The sequence below is a fragment of the Ursus arctos genome, unplaced genomic scaffold, assembly GCF_023065955.2.
Source record: "Ursus arctos isolate Adak ecotype North America unplaced genomic scaffold, UrsArc2.0 scaffold_21, whole genome shotgun sequence".
Lineage (NCBI taxonomy): Eukaryota > Metazoa > Chordata > Mammalia > Carnivora > Ursidae > Ursus > Ursus arctos.
This window is the reverse complement of record NW_026622886.1, coordinates 43,741,716-43,766,333: the sequence shown is the minus strand read 5'-3', so window position 1 is coordinate 43,766,333 and position 24,618 is coordinate 43,741,716. Positions and strand designations below refer to the sequence as shown.

At 40.0% G+C, this 24,618-nt stretch overlaps 2 protein-coding genes across 3 annotated transcripts in view; one reads left to right on the top strand and one right to left on the bottom strand.

Moving 5' to 3' along the window:
• XPOT (exportin for tRNA) overlaps positions 1-24,618 on the top strand; it is a 161,592-nt gene that overhangs the window by 57,574 nt on the left and 79,400 nt on the right. The window lies entirely within an intron of this gene.
• Positions 1-24,618, bottom strand: part of CUNH12orf56 (chromosome unknown C12orf56 homolog) — an 83,923-nt gene that overhangs the window by 28,165 nt on the left and 31,140 nt on the right. Inside the window, exons 3-5 of the mRNA XM_026500109.3 lie at positions 19,253-19,325; positions 6,646-7,051; positions 3,421-3,494 (exon numbers count right to left, since the gene is read on the bottom strand). Of these exons, the coding sequence (XP_026355894.2) occupies positions 3,421-3,494; positions 6,646-7,051; positions 19,253-19,325 (553 nt within the window). The remainder of the gene's footprint in view (positions 1-3,420; positions 3,495-6,645; positions 7,052-19,252; positions 19,326-24,618) is intronic.

The following is a 24,618-nucleotide window of genomic DNA, read 5'->3' as shown; positions in this document are numbered from 1 at the left end:
CTCTTGTGGCACCTACGATAAGACTGTAATACCAAACTTTTCTTTCAGAAAAACCAAAATGGGGGTGCCTGGGTGGCTCAGTGGGTTAAGGGTCTGATTTCAGCTTAGGTCCAGGTCTTACTGCCTGGGGAATGGGCTCAGCAGGGAGTCTGCTTGTCCCTCTGCCCCTCCCCCCCAATAAATAAATAAAATCTTTAAAAAAATAGTAAACAAAACAAATTTCATAAGAAAAAGCACACTAATCTCCTTATACTAAAAATCGATTCATATATGAATTGAGGTTTCACATACATCCTAAATATAATTTAGATTTAGGAGTCTGTATTTCTATATAGTTGCAGTTTCTTTGACCATTCGGAGAATATTTGTTTTTACATAGATGATAAACTTTATTTGACTAAATAATAAAAAGTCTAGTGCCAGAAGACTCCATTATTCAATTTTGGAATGAGGGGAAATTTTTCATTAATTTTAAGATATTTTATATTTTCATCAGCTAGAAAACATAAATTCACCCAAATAGTATGGCAAGAAAAATTCTTGATCTAATGATAAGCTCTATTTTTCCTGTATTTTTTTCATTTTTCTGGATATTCTGTATAAATAATATATCTGTATAATGCTTTACAGCTGGAAAGGCTTATCATAGATTATCTCAAAAGCACTGTGTATGTGTTATAGTGGTCCCTATACATCCATGTGAGGTTACAGAACTCACATTTGTGACAGAGTTCTAATTTGAAAACCCAAAGTATTAACTCCCTTTAAACTGAAGGTAACTTGCAGGCAGAGAACTGTCTTGTATGTCTTATACATATTACCACATTCCACACAGTGCATTTTAAATCACTGCATTTTAAATATGTTGCCTTCAGGAATTAACTTTGCAAGAAATATGCTTTTCCTGAGTCAAGATAGTGGTAGAACTCTCCTTCTGACCTTCAAGGACAAATTTCAAGTCACACATAATCAAAGTTGAAGCCTATTTTATTATCCAGTTAGTTTTAAAATCACTTTAAATAAGCACTAAAGTTAAAACTGATACCTTTTTAAAGATAAACATATGAAAACATATAGAAATTCTTTTTTTAAAACACGTAGAAATTCTAAGCTATCTGTATTACCATCCTTTAAAAAAAGAAATCACAAACATTGTTATTTAACCCCTAAATATCTCAGAACATATCTCAAAATAAAACATTTTCTTACAAAACATCATTATCACATCCAACAAAATTATCAATAATTCTTTGGTATTGGGTAATACCCAGTCCCTACTCAAATGTCCTCTATTGTCTTAAAAATGTCTTTTCACTTTTGGTTTGTTAAAATCAAGATATAAATAAGATACTTGTTTTATTTGCTTATTATGTTTCTTAAGCCTTTAAAACTTTTATTATGGAAATTCTTAATCATACAAAAAATGGAGAAAATTGAAAAGAAACACCATGCATCTATCACCTAGATCCAATAATCTTTAACATTTTTCCAATCTTGTTTTATCTATTCCCTTACCTACACATGTGCACGCACACCCCACCCATTTTAAAATTGAAGTAAAATATACATACTATAAAATTTACCATTGTAACCATTTTTAGGTATACAATTCAGTGGTATTAAATGCATTCACGATGTTGTGCAACCATCACTACTATCCATTTCCAGAACTTTTTTTTTTTTAAAGATTTTATTTATTTATTTGACAGAGACAGCCAGTGAGAGAGGGAACACAAGCAGGGGGAGCGGGAGAGGAAGAAGCAGGCTCCCAGCAGAGGAGCCCGATGCGGGGCTCGATCCCAGGACTCTGGGATCACACCCTTAGCCAAAGGCAGAGGCTTAATGACTCAGCCACCCAGATGCCCCATTTCCAGAACTTTCATCTTCCCAAATAGAAACTCTGTACTGATTAACTGTAGGTCCCCATTCGCCTCTCCCCTCAGCCCCCAGTAAGCTCTTTTTTATTTTCTGTTTCCATGAATTTGTCTATTCTCAATGCCTCATGTAAGTGGAATCATACAATATTTGTCCTTTTATGTCTGGCTTATTTCACTTAGCATAATTTCTTCAAGGTTCATCCGTGCTGTCACACGTGTCAGGACTTCATTCTTTTTCAAGGCTAACATGCCCACACTTTTAAGTCAGATTGAGGTTTAATTGTTTTAACAATTTATTCATTCATTCTATAAAGGCAGCCTACTATGTGCCAGTGACCAAGGTGTAGTCCTGGCCCTTAAGGAGCATAGTGTATAATAGGGCAGCACATAATCAAACAAGCAATCATAAGAGAGACTTAAATGCTACAAGATGGTAAGCATAGGATGTTATGGAGGGACCCCTCTTTTTTTTTAATTTTTTAAAGATTTTATTTATTTATTAAATAGAGCGCAGGCAGGGGGAGCAGCAAGCAGAGGCAGAGGGAGAAGCAGGCTCCCCACTAAGCATGGAGCTTGATGCGGGGCTCAATCCCAGGACCCTGAGACCATGACCTGAGCCAAAAGCAGATGCTTAACCGACTGAACCACCCAGGCGCCCCGCAGGAGCCCCTCTTCATGCAGTTTTGAGAAACGATTTTTAGAGAAAGGGATAGTAAGCTAAGACTTGATGAGTTGAAATCATTCCTGAAGGAGAAGAGTAGTAGATAGTAGGGTTCCAGAATAGAGGACAAACCAAAACACTGGGGAGCCTTCTGAGAGCTGCGAGATCATTTAGATCGGGAGCTTAGGGCACGAGTTGAGGGGACACGAGAGCTGAAGATGGAAAAATGGAGAGAGACATCAGGAAGATCCTATAAGCTGTTGTAGAGTTTAGACCTTCTCCTGAGAGCAATGGGGAGCCATTCAAAGGCTTTAAGGCAGGGAGTTACATGATCAGATTTGTGCTTCCAAGAGATTTCTTTGGTTACGGAGAATGGTTTAGAGAGGGTCAAGAGTGAAGGCAGAGGCCAGCTAGGGAAATACCGTAGGAGCTCAGAACAAAGGTAATTGGGCTGAGCATGTGACAGTGGAAAGAAGTAGATATTATCCAGATATATTATAGAAGAACAATGAATCCAGTGGTGATTAACTGGCTGCAGGGGTTCAGCACTGGGGAAGGGGAGAGAGAAGGTAAAGATGACATTCAGGATTCTGGCTTAGACAATATGGGGATAAGGACAGCAGCCCTGTGTTAGGAAACACAAGAGAAGTTCAGGTCCCAGAAGGAAGATCCTGCGTTTGGTTTTGAATATGCTGAATTTAAGGTTCTTGTAAGACCTGTAAGAAGTGATGTCCAGTAGGTAATTATGTTTGCAGACATAAAATTCAAGGCAGAGAGTTGAAGTAGGGGTATAAATGTGATGGGCAGCAACACATGGAGTTAGGAGAAGCAAAGAGGAGAGAACAGTCCCCCACGCGGCTCTGGCATAGCATCACTCCTTACCTATATGGCTTTTGACTTCCCACAGCAGGATTGAGCTCACTAACATACAAGGGATCTTGTAAAAGAGTAGCTTTCTAAAAGAGAAAAAAAATGGGAATGGTTAGCATTTTTGTTTACTGAAAATCAGTTTCTCCTGCTTTTATTCAATATCATGTATCTATTCCTTAATTCCTGCTAGAGTACATGATTTGTTTATATAAATGATACCACAGGGTATTGTTCTTCCTTATAGTTTTTAAAAAGTTTTAAACATGACATTTGCTCATTATAAAATAAAATTATCTATCAAAATCAAACAGTACAAAAAATGCATAAGCTGAAAGGTAAAAGTTCCCCGTCTCTTCCTCCCCCTCCCATCCCACTAGTCAAAGTACCTTACTATATACCTGAAACCAATATAATACTGTACATTAATTACACTGGAATTAAAAATAACAGTAACAACAAAGTACCTTACTATATTATTATCAGCTTGGCTTATATCCCTTTAAGCATATAAAACATATTAAGTATAACATACATCTATAATATATACATATTAGATGATATATTTTTATAATATATATTTAATACCAGCTAAATTACATCATATATATTAATCTGGAACTTTTTTTCCCCACTTAATATATGGTAGACAGTTTTCCATGTCTGTGTATATAGGTTTACTTCTATCTTTTTAATGATTACCTGGTATTCCATAGTATAGATTATATAATAGTTTTGTTAACTATTCCCCTATCAGTAGGGTTATTTTTCCCATAATCTTTAGGGTTGCCATTTTCCATTCATTCTGGGTCCCCCAAAAAATGGGTCAGTAGTGTTCATCAAGTTCTCTAAATAATCTTTTATTTTATGTTGAGGCCTAACAGGTCAGAAAGAATTTCTGAAATGTTGCTGATTTACAACTCCAAACAAACTTACCCCTGTTCTATTCCTTAATATCAGAGCAGGATGGTGGGTGGGTGGCCAGGGAGGAAGTAGGTGCTTTTTCTCACTACTTTTGTTTTTTTACAATCTGCTTGTTTAATTTTTTTTAAGTAGGCTCCATGCCCAACATGGAGCCCAGCCCAGGGCTTGAACTCACAACCCTGAGATCAAGAGCCACACAGGCACGCCTATTTTTGTTTTTTAAAGCACTCTACATCCAGCATGGGGCTCAGACTCATGACCCTGAGATCAAGAGTTGGATGAAATCCTTAAAATCAGAATGAGCGCTAATTTCTCACTGGATGGTTTAGGTTTACCTGCAAATATAGAGAGAGTTAAGATGTCCATTCTTTTTTCCCAGTAGCATTTCCCTACCTCAACGTGAATGATCGTCTGGATCCCAAAGCACAGGAGATCAGTTAGCCAAGATAAGTCTGACTGATTTAGGAGATGATTTTTTTTTTAATTTCCTAAAACTTATGAAGGCATCGCCAAGAATAATCAAAGTATTAAAGAGTGTCACAAAAAAGTCACAACTTTTTATATGTTTATATTGAATTAATATCTTATTAGAATGAAGGCTAACTTAATTCATCATTTATGCATGAAATATTTGCTTACCCATTTTCCATCTTTCAAGGGTTAGAACATTATTATTTTTAAGGGGGCTAGGGACAGAGGGAGAGGAAGAGAGAGAATCTTAAGCAGACTCCACACCCAGTGCAGAGCCCGACACAGAGCTCGATCTCACAACCCTGAGATCATGACCTGAGCCAAAATCTAAGAGTTGGACACTTAACCAGCTGAGCCACCAAGGCGCCCCAGAACGTTATTTTTTAATGATAGTATCTACCAAGTCAAAGATAACCCCCTTCTGCCCACATTTATTTCAGTGGAAAAAATCAGACCACCTAGGTTCACATCTCAGCTCCATGCAAATTGTGCAAATTTGCATATGTCATTTAATTTTTCAATGCCTTAATTTCCTCATCTATGAAATGAGAATAACAGTCCTACATCCTGGGGTTGTTGTGCAGATTAAATGAGTTAATATACAGAAAGCATCAAAGCAGATCCTACCTGTTAATACATGTCAGTTATCGCTATTCCTTTTATTATCAGAAGGGCTATGAGTTTGCCTATATGACTTGCCCCAGCCATGCCTCTGCTGCAGGTTAAAAAGTAGCACCACACTTGTCATGATGAGCACTGGGTGTTGCATGTAAGGGATGAATCACTAATTCTACTCCAGAAACCAATGCTGGTTTAGGTAGTTAACATACAGATGTTAACTACCTAATATTTAAATTAAAAAATAATAATGATAATTTTTAAATAAGTGAAAATAAATGTTACAGTTAATCTGTTTCATTCACTATCATTACACCAATAAACCTTAACCATCTTATTAAAAAATAATACAATAAAATAAATAAAAAATAAAAAGTAGTACTAAAACCAGGAATTAGTCAAGTCAGGGAAACATAAACAGTCATTTTGAAATATTGAGAGTATTTGAAATAAATGAGAGTTCTGACTCTGCCCTAAAACCCACTATATAATCTTGAGTAAGTCACCTAAAATATTCAGTTTCCTCATTTATAAAATAAGGTACTTAGACCAGGTAATCTCTATTAAATTACCCGCTCCTACAACAGTGACTCCCATTGACCTACTTTCAGTAGTGCAGCTAAGAAACACAGAGACATACTGACAATGTTGAATGTTATGTGAGCTCTGTGCTCTCTGAAAGCAGAAATGGCTGAGAAATCACCCCAGCCAACTGAAAGAGACCACCCTACTCACAAATATTCCAAGATAAGACCTTCTCCCTTCTTCTGCAGGATTCCCAGGAGACTTCCTTATTTACCCACCTCTGTAAAACCCCTGGTCCTTCTCCTTCTCTTTAAGACACTCCTCATTAATGAGCATTTTCCTTCTTGCACTAGCCTGAATAAAATCAAATCCTTACTTGTCCAGTGTGTTTGTCTTTCATAGTATTAAATACCAAGGCTAAATTTCCAAAATGGAAATTTGGGGAAGCAGGAAAGGCATGTTTGCTTTAAAAAATACTCCAGCCTGGGGTGCCTGGGGGGGCACAATTGATTAAGTGGCCACTCTTGATTTGGGCTCAGGTCATGATCTTGCAGACAGCTCCCGGCTCAGCGGGGAGCCTGCTTCAGGATTGTCTCTCCCTCCGCTCCCTGCCCCCCTTGCTTGCACACTCTCTCTCTAAAATAAATAAATAAAACTTTAAAAAAATTACTCCAGCCAAAGTTAACTTACAAGTGCACTTACTATAATATAATTGTTCCATGAACTTTTTAAGTGCAGAAATATTGATGAGGTTGTGGAAATAATGTACAAATGAAGTTCCGATGCCTTTTTCTCTATGTTTGGGTTATTCTGTAAAGGGGAGGCCAGGGAGGAATTTCCTAAGTAAAGTTCATTTCCGTTCCCATTGCACTTGAAAGGGATTTCACTTAGAGAACCTTTGTGATCTGGAAGTCCCTTGGGTTCTTTTGTGTTGGTTGTGCAAGATGGCACGCTGACCGCCTTTCCAGTGGCTGATGTGGACTGACAGCTCCTCCTGGAGGGGGTCGGTAAGGGTCGAAAGGCACGTTGGCTATGAAGAGAAAGCTTCTTGAGGTCTGAAGGACAGAAGGTTGAATCCTTGGATCGTGTGCTTCTCTCTTGGCAGTACCTGTGAGGTAGAAGTTAGTGTTAAACATAATATTCAGAATTTAACAGTAAGGAACAAAAAGAATCCGGTGGCCCAATTGCAGCAATTTAAGACTCTGCAAGGAAATAAATGTTTTCAAATAAAAAGACTGCTTATTAAGAGAAGGGAGTGATTTAATCTCACTTGCTTACCCACTGACCTAGTGGTGGTATGGTACAATTCTTCATTATAGTTTCCTGCTTTTAGAAATAAAACTGTACCCAGTGTCATTTAAAGCACTTTCTATATCTAAAGTATTGTGCCTGTCCTTCAGAGAATCCCAGTATTTCCAATGAAAGAACTTTTCATTTTGCCTTTGAAACCTGACTCTTCTTCCATTGTGCATTTCAAATGGATCCTGTAAAAAAAAAAAAAAAAAAGCTATTCATATGGAGATAGGACGTGAGATTTTTTTTTTTAATGGTGTTTTCTTGAATTCATGTCTTGCTAATACTCCTCTGATTTTCCAGTGTCATTCCAAATGTCATTCCACGTTTTTCAGAATCAGTCCTGCGTTCCGCCCTCACCTTCCCTGCTGTCCACCTTACCATGACCATTTCTCTAAGTCTGCTGCATGAGGAGGCAAGTGGTAGAGGCTAAGAAGTTGTAGGGTCATGATGAGATCCAAGTTCCAATCCTGGTTCTGCCACTCAGTGGTTTTGTGACTTTGGTTGACCTCAGCTTCAATCTCCTAATCTCAAAATAGGAACCAATAATAGCACCAAACTCAAAAAGTTTCTGTGAGGATTAAATAAGAAAATATATGCAATGTGTTTGTAACACTGCAAGTACTCAGTAGGTGCTAGCTATCCTCTACTATACTAGCTATCCTCTCCCGTACTGCCTCCAATTGCTGGTTTATCGTTTTAGAGTAAAATGCGTTGTCTCCCTTAGAAAATTGGAACCTTCTTGAAAGTGGAAAGGCACTTTGTTTTTCCTCGTCTTTAAATTAATTTTAAACATGCATAAATTCCATTCATTATCTATACAGTATTATGAACCGTGTTGAGTTCCAACCCTCAGCTCCCTCCGCCCCCAGTGTTGCAGGTGCATGTGCACGCACGTGTGTGTGTGTGTGTGTGTCACCTATAAGTGGTCACCTCAGTTTGCGCATCCAAATTCCATAAACAGCCACCCCTTGCCAAACCCTCAGGCTTAAGGATATGCACACTGGTGTTGTGGTCCCAGAATGTGATCTGGAAAGGAAAGCTTAAGAGCACCCCTCCTTCCTGCACCCTTCTTGCCCTGTGGATCAGCCCATGGCATGGCCAGATTTTAAACACACAACCGAACAAATTACTGTATAACCCACAACCCCTGAATGCTGCTCAGTAATTACCTTACCTAACCCTATTTTTTCATAGGATCCTGGTATTATGTAACAGGATTATCAAAGTGTCTAAGAATATAAGATGCTCACACTAAGGATTTTCAGGTTAAATGAACATGTCCAGCTCAGAAATGGATGATACATACTCCAATCCTCTTTTTAAAGAGATAATTTTTCTTTATTCCTTCAGATAATATATTCTGAAATTTTCTCTATGGAAATGGAAGAGCATTAAATAACCAGTATGTAGATTGTGCTACATAATGTTATAAAATTATGTTAAATGTTCATTTTAGGCACAATCTATGTTTCATATAAAAGCTCAGCAAAATGGTTTTAGGTGGTTTCAGAAAATCTCACTTGAAGTGACTGTTATTTATTCAGTTATATGAAAAACCTATTATTTTGGAGAGAGAAAAAGGATTTCTAAAAACGATACCTTTTTGGCAGCATAAATGAAAATACCATGGAAATTGTAGCTTCACCAGTTAAGCAAGTCAACGCATAAAACTAAACTGTATTCTTCATTTGAAATTCAGTAATACCCATCTTTACTAGTCTGATTAAAGAGTAGTTTGTTACTAAGCAAGAGTTCTAGAGCCTTGAATTCGCACACGTGTCAACTTCATATTTATAGAACTAAGTTGCTAAAAGTCAAGAGTTTTTCTAATGAGCTGACTGTGTATCTCTAGGGAGAGCCCAGCCACATTAAAGGAAGAGAAGAGAGAAGTAGGAAAGGGAACTCCAAAATCAAAAGTATGCACAAATTACTTCTTTTTCCCTCTGCATCAAAGACAGATAAACTCCTTGAGACTGAAAATGTTGGGTCACTGTCCAAAAAGCAACAGGCAAAATGGAACAGCTTCACAAAAACCTGTTAGGCTCAAGTTAGCTAAGAATAAGAAGTACACATATGCTAGCATATTGATACTCTATCAAGAAATGAAGAAAAATGGTAAATTAGGGAAAAAATGGGTATTTGAGAAATTCTTAAAAAGGATAAGAAAGAAGTTAAATGAATATGAAATGGAGAGTTTAGTTTTCACGGAGAGCTAGAAACCTATCATGTTAAAATAGATGGTCAGATTAATGTGCTAAAAATAAGAAACGAGAAGAACAATAATGAGGATTCTTCTGTAAGAAGTCCGACAGACCTAGATCTCAAGATCCAGAATTTGAGCTCTCTTGAATAAAAAATTCCCCCATGAAAAGGTGCCTGGGTGGCTCAGTGGGTTAAGCTCCTTGCTTGGTGGGGAGCCTCCTTCCCCCTCTCCCTCTGCCTGCCACTCCCCCTGCTTGAGCTCTCTCTCTCTCTCTGTCAAATAAATAAATAAAATCTTAAAAAAAAAAATTCCCCCATGAAGATTCTTCAAAGCAGAATTGAAAATATAAGCAACTCTATATTCAAAGTTAGAAAAAAAGGGTGCCTGGCTGGCTCAGTCAGCAGAGCATGTGACTCTTGATCTCAGGGTTGTGAGTTCAAGCCCCACTTTGGGTGTGGAGCATACTTTAAATAAAATGACAAATAAAAAACAAATTCCAATTCAGAAGATATAAAAAGGGACCACATGGAACTTCTAGGAGGAAAAGCACACTATAATAACCAAAAATTTAAAAATTCACTGAATGAGCTCAGCAAACAGTATAGAAATGACAGAGAAAGAGTCATTGAATTTGAAGATAGATGAACAGATGTTATCCAATCTGAACAACATGGAGATTAAAGATTGAAGAAAAACAGGAACAGAATTTCAGGGGACTGACAATATGAAAGGTCTAATATCCGTCTCTTCAGAGTCCCGGAAAGAAAGGAGGAAAAGTGTGGTGCAGAAAAAATATTTGAAGGAGTCATGGCCAAAAACTCTCCAAATTTGGCAAAAGGCATAAACTTACAGATTCAAGAAACTCAGTGAATCCCCAAACTCCAAGAATTCCTCACCAGACACATCATAATCAACCTGCTGAAAATAATAAAGGAAACTCAGAGATACTAAGAACTGAATGACAGTACATGTCAAAATACATGTGACTCAGCTAAAGTATATTTTACAGAAAAATCAATAGCTGTTTTTAACTCTGAATCCTGTTTAAGTGCAATGGAGAATTTTTTTTTAAATCAGGCAGTCAACTGCCATATGCATTCTGTTCAAGATTTGTACTTGCATTCAGAGGAAGAGATGGGGTGAAGTACACTTATTCCATCTTGACTAGAATCAAAACTTTAATTAATACTATTACATCAAAATTAAAATTCTATTCAGTAAAAGATACCACACAGAGCTAATGGATAGCTGACAGAATGGTAGGAGATACTTATAATGTCTAAAACCAACAAGCAGATTCATAGATATAATGAACAAAGCAGTCCTCCTGAGTCTTGATCTCAGGGGAATTTTCAGACAGGTCCATGAAGAGAGCACAGGAGGAGGGAAGAGGAAGAGAGTGATGCGGGAGAAGAACGAATAGTGATTCTACCCCAAAGCTCAATAAATGTATTTTATATTTTTATAAATGTATAACTGAGCAAAGAATACTAATGATGATATACTATGAGCAAATTATGTGCATGAGAATATATGTAATGTTTTCGAAGCCCGTTTTGAGAATGACGAAGATGTAAAGACTCATTATAAAAATAGTTTTTAGAGGCCTTGCATCCTTTCTCTTGAGTTTCTAAACATTGTGGGCCCAGGTATTTACACATATAGTATATTTACATAAACACAGGTCTGGTCCTCTAAGAAAACTATAGCAACCTACTGTGCGAGAAATTCTTAGAAAATTAATATTAAAAAAAGAAAATTATGGGGCGCCTGGGTGGCTCAGTCGTTAAGCGTCTGCCTTCGGCTCAGGGCATGATCCCGGAGTCCTGGGATCAAGCCCCACATCAGGCTCCTATGCTGGGAGCCTGCTTCTTCCTCTCCCACTCCCCCTGCTTGTGTTCCCTCTCTCGCTGGCTGTCTCTCTCTCTGTCAAATAAATAAATAAAATCTTTTTTAAAAAAGAAAGAAAATTAATATAGATGGTACCTTGTGCCAAATTATTGCACAACAGCATTTTTATTTTTTTAAATACAGTAGTGTTATTAGTGAGAGTTGAAAAGAGGAAAATTATTCCATCCCAAGGTTTGATCAGGGATTCTGAGGATGCTGAATAAATTACTGCCCAGTGGCTGACTTACTGATAATCAGCAGTAACGAAAGAGCTAGGTTTTAATAAGGACTACGTGCCACACACAGTTTAAGCACTTTACATGTTCATGATTGAGCCCACACATGTCATCCCTCTGAGAAAGGAGCCAGCCTGAGCTCCATCCTACCCCTGAGGAGTGAAGCGTAGGAAGGATAAAGAGCCCAGGGCAGAGTCAGGATTCCGAGTCAGCCAGTGTGGCTGCAGAGCCTGCTTGCTTATGTACTACGGGGAAAGAAATAGCACAGCTCCCTTTTTCTATTTCCTTTCAAGAAGTGCTGCTCCTTAGAGAATAACACAAGGTTCACGTTCTTGGTTTCTCTCCCTCTTGTATTTTGCTAATGGTGTACAATTAAGCGCAGCACATTCTCATTCCGTTAGGATTGTCAGCTCTAATTCCATTTATTAAACAGATCAGTTTCTCCAAAAGCTCATCCTTCTACGTGCCATGCACTATGGTTAGAAAATCCACTTTGAAATTTTCACTAGCCACATATCGGTAGAGACGACAGATAGATGTAAACTCAGATTAGAATCCACCCTGGTGGGTATGGGCCTGACAGACCAGGGCTGAGGCCAAAGCATTCTCACTATTTCTTTTCCTCGTGGATTATTCAAGGTGAACTCAATTAAATTTATATAAATCTTCCTCTGTGCAAGCACTGTAAAAGTGTTCTATTGATCTCAGCCTTCCTCTCTATTTCTTTACACTCACAGGCAATAAGCAGTCTTCCCCCCCACCCCCACAGCTTTAGCGAACTCTTAAGTAGGTCACAATACACTATTTCTACTTGAAATGTCTACTTGGGTTTTCTCCTGTAAAATGAGTATGAGAACCTGGAACCATCCACTAATGAAGAGCTACACTAAAGATAGAGAAACCTAAACACTGAATCTCATTATCAGAGATCACTAGTCTGTTTTCCATCCCTCAGGTGTTAAAAGACCTGTTGTTTACTATTACCCTGAAAAGTAATCATACTTATGTTAAGTCTCATGTCCCAAGATAACTGCATCCTTCTTATGACCTGCAGCTTCTCATAATTAGGCCCAAAACTTTACACCTCAGAGGTGTTGGAAAGCCCTGTACATGATAACATTCTTTAGTCCTCTAATTACTGTTTTCTATCCTAGCCTGCCTTTTGTTTACGCTTTTGACTCATGTGTTTAATTACAGAGAGGATAGTATTAGAAAACTATGGGATGGAGAGTAGACCTACCCCCCCACCCCCTTTATTTGGAAGCTACTCCTTCCCTCCACACATGGAACACACAGAAGCTACTTTTTTATTTTTTTTAAGTCTCTGACCTCTTGGCTGTGATGGATATTTTTCATCAGTGTGTGATTTATTCAAGCTAGGGCATTAGAGACCTTCGCAGGATTTTTAAATTTGATGCAAGAAAGAACATGAGTTAGCCTCTGTCTGGTGGTGAGAGATGTAATGTGAATTTAAGACAGGTGGTAACTTTGTTGCCCCATGAAAGACATGGTATTCAGTGAGAAAAAATGAGGCTGATCCACCAGCATCAGAGGATACGAAGTCCTGTGTGCACTCAAGTCCCCAGTTCCAGCTATGCCTCAGTCTCAACTTCATTCTTACCATTCCTGCATTCTATTGTGTGCCTTCTGTCCTTTGCTGATTTTGCCCATTATTGAACATCTAAAATTGAATACAGAGCCCAGCAATCAAAGTGTGCCAGATTAAACGGTTAGGTAGGTAGATCTACATTTGTGTCTATTTACGTCTATCTGTATGTGTATCTGTTGAATGAGTGTTGAATTACCTGAGTGGTCCCAGTTATTCCAATAAATTCCCCTTTTAACCTAAGTTGGATCTTTGTTACTTCTAACAGAATTCCGACCTTCAAGATAACCTGAAACAACTACTGCAAACATTCATTAGAAACCTCTTTTATTTTTCTAAATTGGAAGAAAACAAGAAGAGTATCCAAGTGGTCTAGGACACCTGGGACAACAGAGACCCCTCCTCCCAGAACTAAGAAGTCACAGCACTTAGGGCAACAAAGGAAGTGCGTCAACCCCTTCAAAACATGCTTTATTATTTCATGGATTTAGATCAAATCATGCTTCCCCAAGCCTATATAACACAAGCCAGGCTAGGTTGTAAAGAATATGATTAATCATTTCACAAACATGTGCCGTGAGGCTTAAATTCTAGTGGGAACACGACAATAAGCTATAGATAATGTAATAACTAAATGTTATGTTTACGACGGTGCTGTGACATAAACTGAGCACTCTGATAAAACCTGTGTGTGTCTGTTGGAGAGTCATGTGCTTCAGAGAGGTGAGCAGGCGAGGCCTGTCTGAGATGTGGAAATTCAAGCTAAGACCTGAAGGACGAGAAAGAGTGAGCCATGTGAAAAGCAGTGTTAAGAGGAGAAAGGATGTGTAAAGGCCCTGAGGTGGAAAAAGCTTGAGGTGCACTAGCCTATGTGGTGAGCAAGGGCTGAAGTGACTGGAGATGAAGCTGGAGACAGAAGCAAAGGCCAGGTCTTACAGGGCTGTCTAGATGTGTAAAAAGTTTTTTCTGGGCGATGGGATACTACCTAAAGATTTTAAGCAAAAAAAAAAAAAAAAGGTCATTTGGAAAAGATCACTTTGGCTTTAAGGTGAGTAATGGATTCAGACAGGGGTGGAGAGGCAGTGTTAGCTTGTTGGCACTGCTATCAGAGCAGTCTGGCCACAGACTGGGTGGCTTATACAAAAAAAAAACAGAAAATATATTGCTCACAGTTCAGGAGGCTGTGAAGTCCAAGGTCAGGGTGCTGGTGTGGTGGCCTTCTGGTGAGGACCCTCTTCCTGGTTCCTGGCCAGTTCCTTCCTGCTGCGCCTTTCCATGGTGGAAGGGGCTAGTGAGGTCTTTGGAGCCTCTTCTCTAAGAGCACTAATCTCAGTCATGAGGCCTCCACCCCCAAGATTAAAGCACCACCCAAAGGCTCACCTCCCATTACCCGCACCTTTGGGGGTTCAGATTTCAGCATAGGAAGCTGGGAGGGACACAAACATTCCAACCACAGCAGATACCAAGAGCGGAGATGGGGAGAGCAGTGAGGGGTGTTGCAAACCCAGGTGCGAGATTGACAGTTGCTTGCACAGGAGGATTGACAGTGAAAACAGAGAGTAATTGATGGATTATAAATATATTGTGGTTATAGAACTCAGGAATCCCAATAATCCGGGAGTCGATTGACTACTTAGCCCAGGATTTCCTGAACCTTGGTAGCTAGCTAGCAGTATCATCTAGGGAGCTACTAAAAACACACTGCTGAGTCCCAGCCCAAAAGCTTAGGATTCAGTAGTCTGGGGGGAAAGTCCAGAAGTCTGAACTTTGCATGAACCCTTGAGAGATTCTGCCATGAGGCCAGATTTGAAAAAAACATGGATTTGTGCTGTTATTGCAGGTGACCTTTATTCCCAAACCCTGCTTTGGGCTCTCTGCTCACATGGCCCAGCCAGCACGCGTTAAGAGCGTGTACTCTCTCAAAGCAGGAACGATTCTTCAGGAAGCAGCAGTGAGTGTCCCAGATTTTGGCTTCCTGACAAGCAGGTTCAAGCCCCGGAGCCCTGATCTAACCTCCAACAGGGGGAGGGCTTGGGGAAATGAGCTCAGCTATTGAATGGACTCTCTAACTAACCTTGTTTGGAATATTTAACTTTGTTGAGAAAGTTTTCTAAAAATGTGTGGTTTTATCTTCTTGTAAAAGGCAGAATAGTAGTCATATGCGTGGGCGTGGTTGGGCTCCTTCTGCGCTTCAGGGGGTCTTCATTATTGTAGTCTGGAACTGGAGTTGGTAAATGGAATTGGCCTAAAACAGCAGCTCCCAAAGGCAGAGCCTAAGGGGAGAGAGGGCTTTGCTGCCCCTCATTCCCTAAGATCTTCACTAGTTTCCCACCCTCGGCAAGCCATCAAAAATAAATACATCTATCACATAAAGGTTTGTGCCTACCAAAGGGAAAGGAGTCTCCTAACCACCACCTCCCTTTTGCTGCCCTCTTATGGAATCTCTTTCATGAAAATTCTGGAACTGTCAATGGCTCCAGCAAGGATTTGAAACCAATCCAAATCCCCGTCTGTATATACTAGCGTAAAGATTAAAATTCTACTAGGTTTTGTTTTTGTTTTTGTTTTTTTTTCTGTTTCAGGCTAGGGTAGAGTAGGGACTAGATAAACCCTCTCACCTGACATCTGACAACGTAAGACAGTCATCTCCGAGAGGTGGAAAACAAAGAAGGTGAGACCTAACAACCGCCCCAGCTTACTGCCTTGAGAAAGTTTCCAGGACATAGTGCAGGGAGGGAGTGAGAAATGTCGATAATGGTGGTACTTTCATGGGGGTACACCTAGGACAAAATGTATCAAACTGTACACTTTATTGCATTTTTACTGTGTGTCTGTGTTTTTTTTTTTTTTTAGATTTTATTTATTTATTTAGAGAATAGGGAGATCGGCAGAGGGAGAAGCAGACTCCCCACTGAGCCAAGAGCCCAATGCGGGGCTCGATCCCAGGACCCAGGGATCATGACCTGAGCCGAAGGCAGCCGCTTAACCAACTGAGCCACCCCGGCGCCCCTACTGTGTGTCAGTTTTACCTCAACAAAACGAAATTCTACTAAGAGCTGCTTTCCTTGAGCTTCTGGCTTGGGTGCCTATTAAAATGGAAATCCCACTGAAGCGGGAACCATTGTAAATTCGTATTACTACGTTGTCACACTGTGGTGTCCATAAACACCCAAGAATTTCATAGGGAGAGCAAGGATGGTACTAGGAAAGGTGAGAGAGGATTGCAGAGAGAAGGGAGAAAGGGCCTGGGCCGGGGAAATGCAAACAAACTTGTGTTGACAGATGGAATTAGCAGGGGTGGTTCCCATGGAAATGTGTGCTGGTGCGTTTTTTCATTGCCACAATAAATAAGGAGCGTTACAGGCATGTAGTGGACAAGAGCCAGGGACGCCCAGGTCCCACAATGGGCGGAGTTCTGCATGACAACAGGCGGTCCCACACAGAATGCCAGTAGCACCCTACTGAGAAAGCCTGGCGAGGGAATTCAGCTGTGCGGGCTGATGGTCCCTCCCCCACTCCCAGCATTACAAAGGGGTCTCAGAGTGCTTTCGGAGCTACGGTTTGCAATGCAAAACAGAACACTTACTGCTCAATCCTGTTGTAGCCAGTTAAATTTTCCTGATGTTACAGCTTCAAGTATAATCAGAACTTCAAAGCATTGAGAGCACTGACTGAACACAGAGATCATTTTTAAAAATTTTTTTAGTTTTTAAAAATTTTTTAAATATTTTATTTATTTATTTATTTATTTATTTATTTATTTTATTTATTTATTTGACAGAGAGAGAGCCCACAAGCAGAGGAAGCAGAGGAGGGGAGAGGGAGAAGCAGGCTCCAGCCGAGCAGAGAGCCCAATGCAGGGCTCAATCCTGGGACCCCGAGATTATGTCCTGAGCCAAAGGCAGACGCTTAACCAGCTGCACCCCTTAATTTTTATTTTATTTTTTAAGATTATTTATTTTTTAATCAATCTCTGTACCCAATATGGGACTCGAACTCACAACCCCAAGATTAAGAGTCTCCTGCTCTTCCAGCTGAGCCAGCCAAACACCTGAGAGATCATTTTTAAAGATAACTCCTTAAACTTGAAAAACCTTTAAGAGAGTTACAGTTCCTGTAGCCAAGTTTCCACCAATTTTCTTGTCCAGAATAGTTGGTTGTAAAGTTAGAATTCTGTAAAGTAAATTGATAATGTGTTCTCAGTACTCTATCTATCATCTATCTATCTATCTATCTATCTATCTATCTATCTATCTATCTATCTTCCTAAGCCAAATTTGTGTGAGTGAGAAAGGAAGTTGCAATAATGAAATGCAGGCTTAGAAGAGACTTTGTAGGTCATCTTGTTCAGTGAGAGAAAGTTCGAGTGAGAGAAAGTGCAGAGGAACCCCTCCCCCCAGCAACCTAAGTTAATGTGCTGTGTGGAACAGGATGGATTTGTGGATGCTCCCCAGTTAGGAGTTCACTTTTCCTTTATAGCATTCTGCAGTGTTTTCCTCACTTGGCTATTTCCCCCATGCCATGACCTGCAGCTCTTCGGCTCCTGTGCTCCCTTCCTCCTTCTACTGTCTAGGTACTTAAGGTTTGTAATAGAACCAGACTTCAGTTATGCAGCTTAGGAAACTCCATTTTATTTTTTTATTTATTTTTAATTTTTTTTTTCTTTAAAGCAAGCTGTATGCCCAATGTGGGGTTTGAACTCATGACCCCAACATCAAGAGTTGTATGTTCTACTGACTGAGCCAGCTGGGAACCCAGGGAGCTCCTTTTTAAATTTACATCCACACTTCTCTCCTGCCTACTAGACTGACACGTTAACTACTAGCTGAACCTACCAGCTGAGGCCTACTAGGACCTCAAGCTTAACCTGTCTAAACCAGTCTTGGGTTTGCATCCCACCTGCCATCCTTATTTCTCTGAAAGGCATCACCTTGCAGTAACCCCAGCTTGAAACCACAGTGCTTTCTCTCCCATCTCTCTCATGTTCAGTTGCCAGTCTTGTAGATTTTGCATGTCTTTCTTTATTCCTTTTACCACTAAACTAATTCAGATTCTCATTACTTCCCATCAGTCTCTGGTTTCTCCTTGCTTCAATTCTTTTGAAGCACAAATGATTATTTATCAGTAGTTTCCTCACAACCTACGAAATGATGTATAAAGTTTTTACCTGGACTTTTAAGACTCTCTCAAGTATGGGCCCAGTTTTACTTTCTAACTGTATACGTGGTATTCTTGTTCTATTTTTACTTATTATTTTATTTTATTTTTATTTTATTTTATTTCATTTCATTTCATTTCATTTCATTTCATTTCATTTCATTTCATTTCATTTTATTTTAATGTAAGCTCAGTGCCCAACACGGGCTTGAACTCACAACCCTGAAATGAAGAGTTGCGTGCTTTACTGATTGAGCCAGCCAGGCGCCCCCCTGTTCTATTTTTAAATCACCGTGGACTGCTTCCCTTTCCTAATACATGCTCCATTTTTTTCCCTTCCTTTATCTTTTATTATTCCTTCCAGCTGCAATATCTCCATCTCCACATGCACTATTTTTTCATCAACTGTCACTCTGATATCTTGACTTCCCCCAAAAACTGAATATGACCTTTCCCTTCTCTAAATCTCTTTGGCAATTTGCTCAAACTCACTGATGACACTTAGCATGTGTCCTCTGTATTATCTATGTTTGTGCAAATGTCACATATTCTAGTTAGAATCAGCTTCTCAAGGACAGGAACTATGCCTTACTCATCTTTTTGTTTTTTACAGGGCCTAACATAGTGCCCTATACGGAACAAGGGCTCAATAAATGTTTTTTTAATTTAACTTTAGTCATTTACTTATAGTGTGAAATCTGTATATTCCATTGATAATGAGAAATACTATACTATTTAAACTAAATGGATTTGAATTTAGAAGAAAGTTCTCCCAAAATATCTTCTTCATTATTATGTATATGAAATAAACAAAACTCAGTCCAAAGCCGTTAGTAGAGAAAAAGCATTAAAATGAGCAAAATGAAATATAAAATAAGTTTTGGTCAGCATGTTAAAAACATACTCCAAACAAAATCTCACCTGAGAGAGGATTCATTCAAATTTCTGGGCTCTTTGCCTCTCCAAAAGACAGAGGGATTAATCTCTTCTTTGACTAAAAAAAAAAGAAAAGAAAGAAAAGAAAGAAAAGTCATTTGATAATTCATTACATAATTTGATTGAGTTTGTGAAGAAATTGTAGTTACATGTACTGATCTGATGAGTGTTCATAAATCCTCGCAAAAACTTTCAAGTCCGGGGCATCTGAGTGGCTCAGTTGATAAAGCGTCAAACTCTTGATTTCGGCTCAGGTCATGATCTCAGGGTGGTAAGATCAAGCCCCACATCATGTTCTGCACTGGGTGTGGAGCCTGCTTAAGATTCTCTCTCTCTCTGTTTCTCTCTGCCCCTCCCCCAGCTCCCTCAAAAAAACAAAACAAAGCAAAACAAAACACAACAGAAAAACTTGGAAGTCCCAAATTATAAGATGGGCAGCAGGATGGAACAAACTTTGATGTTAAAACATGTGCTTAACTTCAGACTCTTGTAAAAAGTTACATTACAATTTACAAGAGTTTACCAGTTACTTTATCACTCTGGACTCAGGATCTTAATTTATAAAAATGAAGATGATAATTCTGTGAATGAAAATAAGATAATGTGTATAAAAAGGACTCACGTGGTACCTGGTAGTTATACAATATACATTAGTTTAAAGTAAAAATCAAAGAACCAATCATAACATCAAGAACACTGTTATGTCCTCCCAATTATATGTGTATTTTGTTTATTTGGAGGGACAAATAATAATAGTATCTAATAAGTATTCTTTTTTTTTCTTTAAAGATTTTATTTATTTATTTGACAGAGAGAGAGACAGCGTAAGAGAGAACACAAGCGGGGGGGGGGGGGGGGGCGGTGGGAGAGGAAGAAGCAGGCTCCCAGCAGAGCAGGGAGCCCGATGCGGGGCTCAATCCCAGGACCCTGGGATCATGACCTGAGCTGAAGGCAGACGCTTAATGACTGAGCTACCCAGGCACCCCTCTAATAAGTATTCTGAACACGAACCAAATTGACATTTCCATAAGCTACTGCAAGAGGTCAGTATTATCCTCACATTCTAAGCTCCAGTGGAAACTCAGTGCTCCCTTGTCAAACCACCTCCCCATCCCGGCAGAAGGGTTGGAGTCAGGGATGCATAGGCCAAACCAAGAGCCAGGGCAGGAAAGAGTGAAAGCCCTGCTCCCACAGAGAATTCCTTCTGGAGATTTCCCTGGCTCTGTCAGCTGGTTCCCTTCTTTACTTGCTTGCTTCCCTTTCCTCCTCCCTCTCTTTTAATTTTTTCACTTTATTTTCCTTTTAAGGTAAAATTTACTCAAAATGCAATCAAAACCTGAAGTGTGTTTTCACTGTGCTTGACCCCTTTCCTTTTGAACTGCTCTGCGCAATTCTCTTTCACTCCTTGGGTCTGAGAGGAGCCCAAGGCATCTCCATGCTTAGAAGAAAGAACCCTTTCACCCCAGAGAGCCAAAGGTGATGCTGGAGGGGGTCTATAAAAAGATAGCTGGAGGCTGTGGGCCATTCTGGCTGGCTCTGGTCTAGACAGAAGTCAACACAGCCCCCTTGAAGTCCGGCATAGTTTGTCCAGTTTGGAGATCACCCCGGGAGTTGAGGCCAAAAGCCTGATCAAGTGGGAAACTGAGGGGCTCTTGGCTGGCTCAGTGGGTAGAGCATGCGACTTTTGATCTCAGGAGTGTAAGTTTGAGCCCAATGTTGGATGTAGAGAGTACTTAAAAATAAAATCCTTAAAAAAAAAAAAAGTGGGAAAGCTGCAGGAGGTGACTACTAGAAGGACCGACCTGTAGCAGTCATCCATCCTTTGCCTTCCCAGCGCCTTCCCTTCTTTGAGGAACTGGCCACTTCTACAGTATGGTGCCCCATCTTTACACCAAAAAATAAAAAATAAAAAGACTGCTCTTTCCAATGAAATTAATGATTCCACTCTAGTGCCCCTCACTTGCATGAGTTCTTCCAAAGTCTTAGGAGAGGCCCTAACAGTGGGTGCGCGTGGTCAAATGCTTTTATCAAATAAGTAAAGGGAGGACATTTCAGCACAATCATTCGAGACCACAGGCCCTTCCCACTTCTGTTTTCCTCTGTCTCACTTCCTGTCATGGGACTGTCCGTAGACACTTTATGTTGGTGATTTCTTCTGCCCGTATCGTGGGAGTGCTGCAGTCGTTATGATGTGGGAAACAAAGGCAAAAGAAAACGTTAAATTTCCATACTACTTACAGCCCATTGACAAGTCCTTGAAACAAGGTAGGGTGACCTTCCTCTAGGGACTCAAACTTCCTGGCTGTTGACGCTTTGCTAAGGCCAAAAGGCAATCTTAGCCGGACCTCTACTAATTACATAAGTTTAAGACCCCAGTCATCATAGATACTTCTAGAAGTAGGCATTTCACAGATGTGGGTACTAAATGTGATACAAATAATGCCTTTGATCGTTGCTGGAATTAAGTAGAACATATTAGCACTTGTGACACCGGGGTCAGCAGGTTTGAGCCTCTTGCCTCAGGACCACACATTACAGACTGTCTGGGAGGTGACCCACAGGGTCCTGGGTATACAGCAACACCTCAGGCAGGGAACAAGCATTTTGGAGGAGAGCGGGAAAGGAACGGAGCACAGCACTGTGGGCATGATGGAAGGGGAAAGAAATCACTGAGTCTTTTCTATCAGGAAGCTGGTATGACCTAAACAATCAACCTAAGCTGTCTCTTAAACCTGATTTCATCCAAGCTCACTAGCTAACCAAGCTTGAACTTTCTCTTTTTTGTGTGACAAAAGACAACTTCAGTGTCCATGTCCCTGCCCCTCTCTATGTTAGCTTTAAGTGCCATTTGTAACAACGGTGTGGAGAGTATTGGGTTCATCTGTGCTCTCTCCTGAGAAATGAAGTACAGCTTGATCTCTGTTTCTACGTTGGATGGAAGGGCTGGTCTCCTAGAGGCCAATGGCCAGAGTCTGGCAGGTATAGGGCCATAATGACAACAGAGCCTGAATACAGATAACAGGTGACAGTTTCCTGCTAATATGTTCTCTAGTGTGCACAGAGCAGTTAACAGTCTTCTTCAGTAGCTTAGATATGAAGTCCTTTCACCATTTAGCACAGTGGATGCCTGATGACATGTTCAGTAGTGCTGGTCAGCTGAGGAACATTTTTAGAAAGGACACTACCAAAAAAATGCAGTGCTTTCTTAACTGCAAGAGGTCTGATTATATTTGTCAAAACCCTATTCCTATGGGGACGCCTGGGTGACTCAGTCAGTTAAGCATCTGCCTTCGGCTCAGGTCATGATCCCAGTCCTGGGATCGAGTCGCACATCGGGCTCCTTGCTTGGCAGGCAGCCTGCTTCTCCCTCTGCCTGCCACTCCCCCTGCTTGTGCTCACTCGCTCTCTCTCTCCTGACAAATAAATAAATAAAATCTAAAAAAAAAAAAAAAAACACACACACAAAAAAAACCTATTCCTTTGGGGAAGACTGCCAAGCCTATGTAAAAATTATCCACCAAACCTGAGAGACTCATCAGTCCCTAGTTTTAGTTTTCTCCCACCTCAATGATTTTAGAAAATATATAGGTTTTAGGTATAAAATAAAAGCTTATATTTATATAAAACCTGATTCAGTTTCTGTACCATCAAATTATGATGTTTCATTCTGGTTTGAGAATTAATCTACTTCATGGTATGCCGTTGTTTCAAAAGATACCACTACAGCCAGTGAAGTCTTTTCTATGCGTCTAGGGCTGCAGTGACCAATTGATTCTATAGCGACTAGACACCTGTGTCTATTAAAATTCACATTAAATTAAAATTCAGTCAGTAGCACTAGTCACATCTCAAGTGCTCAATGGGCACAGGTGGCTGTTGGCTACTGTATTAGACATAATTAGTCTACAAACAGAACAGCTCCATCATTGCAGAAAGTTCCACTGGATAGTGCTGTTCAAGAATACTTGAAACTAAGCGGCTAATCATTCAATTCATTCTAGAGCTTTAGCGGCTAATGCAGTTCACCTTTGTCGCTTTGCTCCTGTCAGCTAGAGTTTAATAACCATCCCCTTTCATCTAAACATAAAAAGTACAATTTAAAATTCTACCTCTGACCCATATAAGGACACATGTATACTCTAGAGAAAAGCCTCTTTTTCTAAGTATCTCCAGAAAAGTAGGGCTTAATTAGGAAGCCTGTTGAAGATGTGATGATGAAACTAAGTATTTTTACTACAAATGGTTTGCCCTTTTGAGCTTCCTTTGTTAAGGTAATCCAGTTGGTTTGAGTGTGAGTTTCTTTGCCACATGACACAAATATTCCCTAGGCTTTCACCCAAGAGGTTTGGAGTAAGTTCTAATAATTACCTTTATTTAAATGCTGAGCAGTTAATGTGTGCTACTTCTCTAGGCATGAGATCATCAGTATTAACATTAAAGACTCTAGTAATGACTGCTGTCAAGTGGACGGTCAGACAGGTTTGAGCCTCTCTCTTGCTTCACGACCACATTTTACAGACTGTCTAGGAGGTGAACCACATGGTCCTGGGTATATGGTAACACCTAACCCAGGAAACAAGTAGCTTGGTGGAGAGCAGGAATCAGAGCACAGGACTGTTGGCATTCTAGAAAGGGGGAATGTTTTTTATTCTCTAATGTGTGCTATGTATGACTCCTTGTGACAGTGGCAGTTTTGGGTTTTCAAAACTCCCTGCACAAAAGTGTCAGATGGAACCTTCAGAGACGAAAGTGAAGGGGGAGTGGGGGAGAAGTATAATTCTATGAATAGCCATGTGCATGAACACAAGTTTTTTTAGAAGTCTTCACTGCTTTTAACATCATTTGCAAAGTTTCCAGGAATCTAAATTTCATAAAACTTCTGCCTGTAATTAGTTTCTTTAACGTGTGTTTTTATCGTCTTATGCATGTGGGGGGGGGGGGTAAAACAAAAAAGCCAAGAATAATTATGCTTGTGGACAAGGATAAATATGCATTTAAGGCAACCAACGCCAGTTAGGTACCCTAATTAGGGTGACAAGAGACCTGGTAAGCAACCAGGGATTTAATAAGTCTAATTACAACTTCTACAAGCAGTTGCCATGCCATAGAGTGTCAGGGTGGAAAGGTGCTTGTCTATGAGAGTGTACAAACACTGGATAGTTTTCTCACACTTTGTAGTTATTCAGTATTCCAAGAGCTCTGAGTCTCACTTGGAGTGAAGTCTAGTGAAGAGTGAATTGACTGGTGTGGGCTGGTCTGGCTTCACTGGCTAAAGGCCAGGAGTGGAAGGGCCTGTCCAGAAGCCCTGTTGGGACTTCATTCTGCCCTTCTTCTATGCTAAGGATGTGATC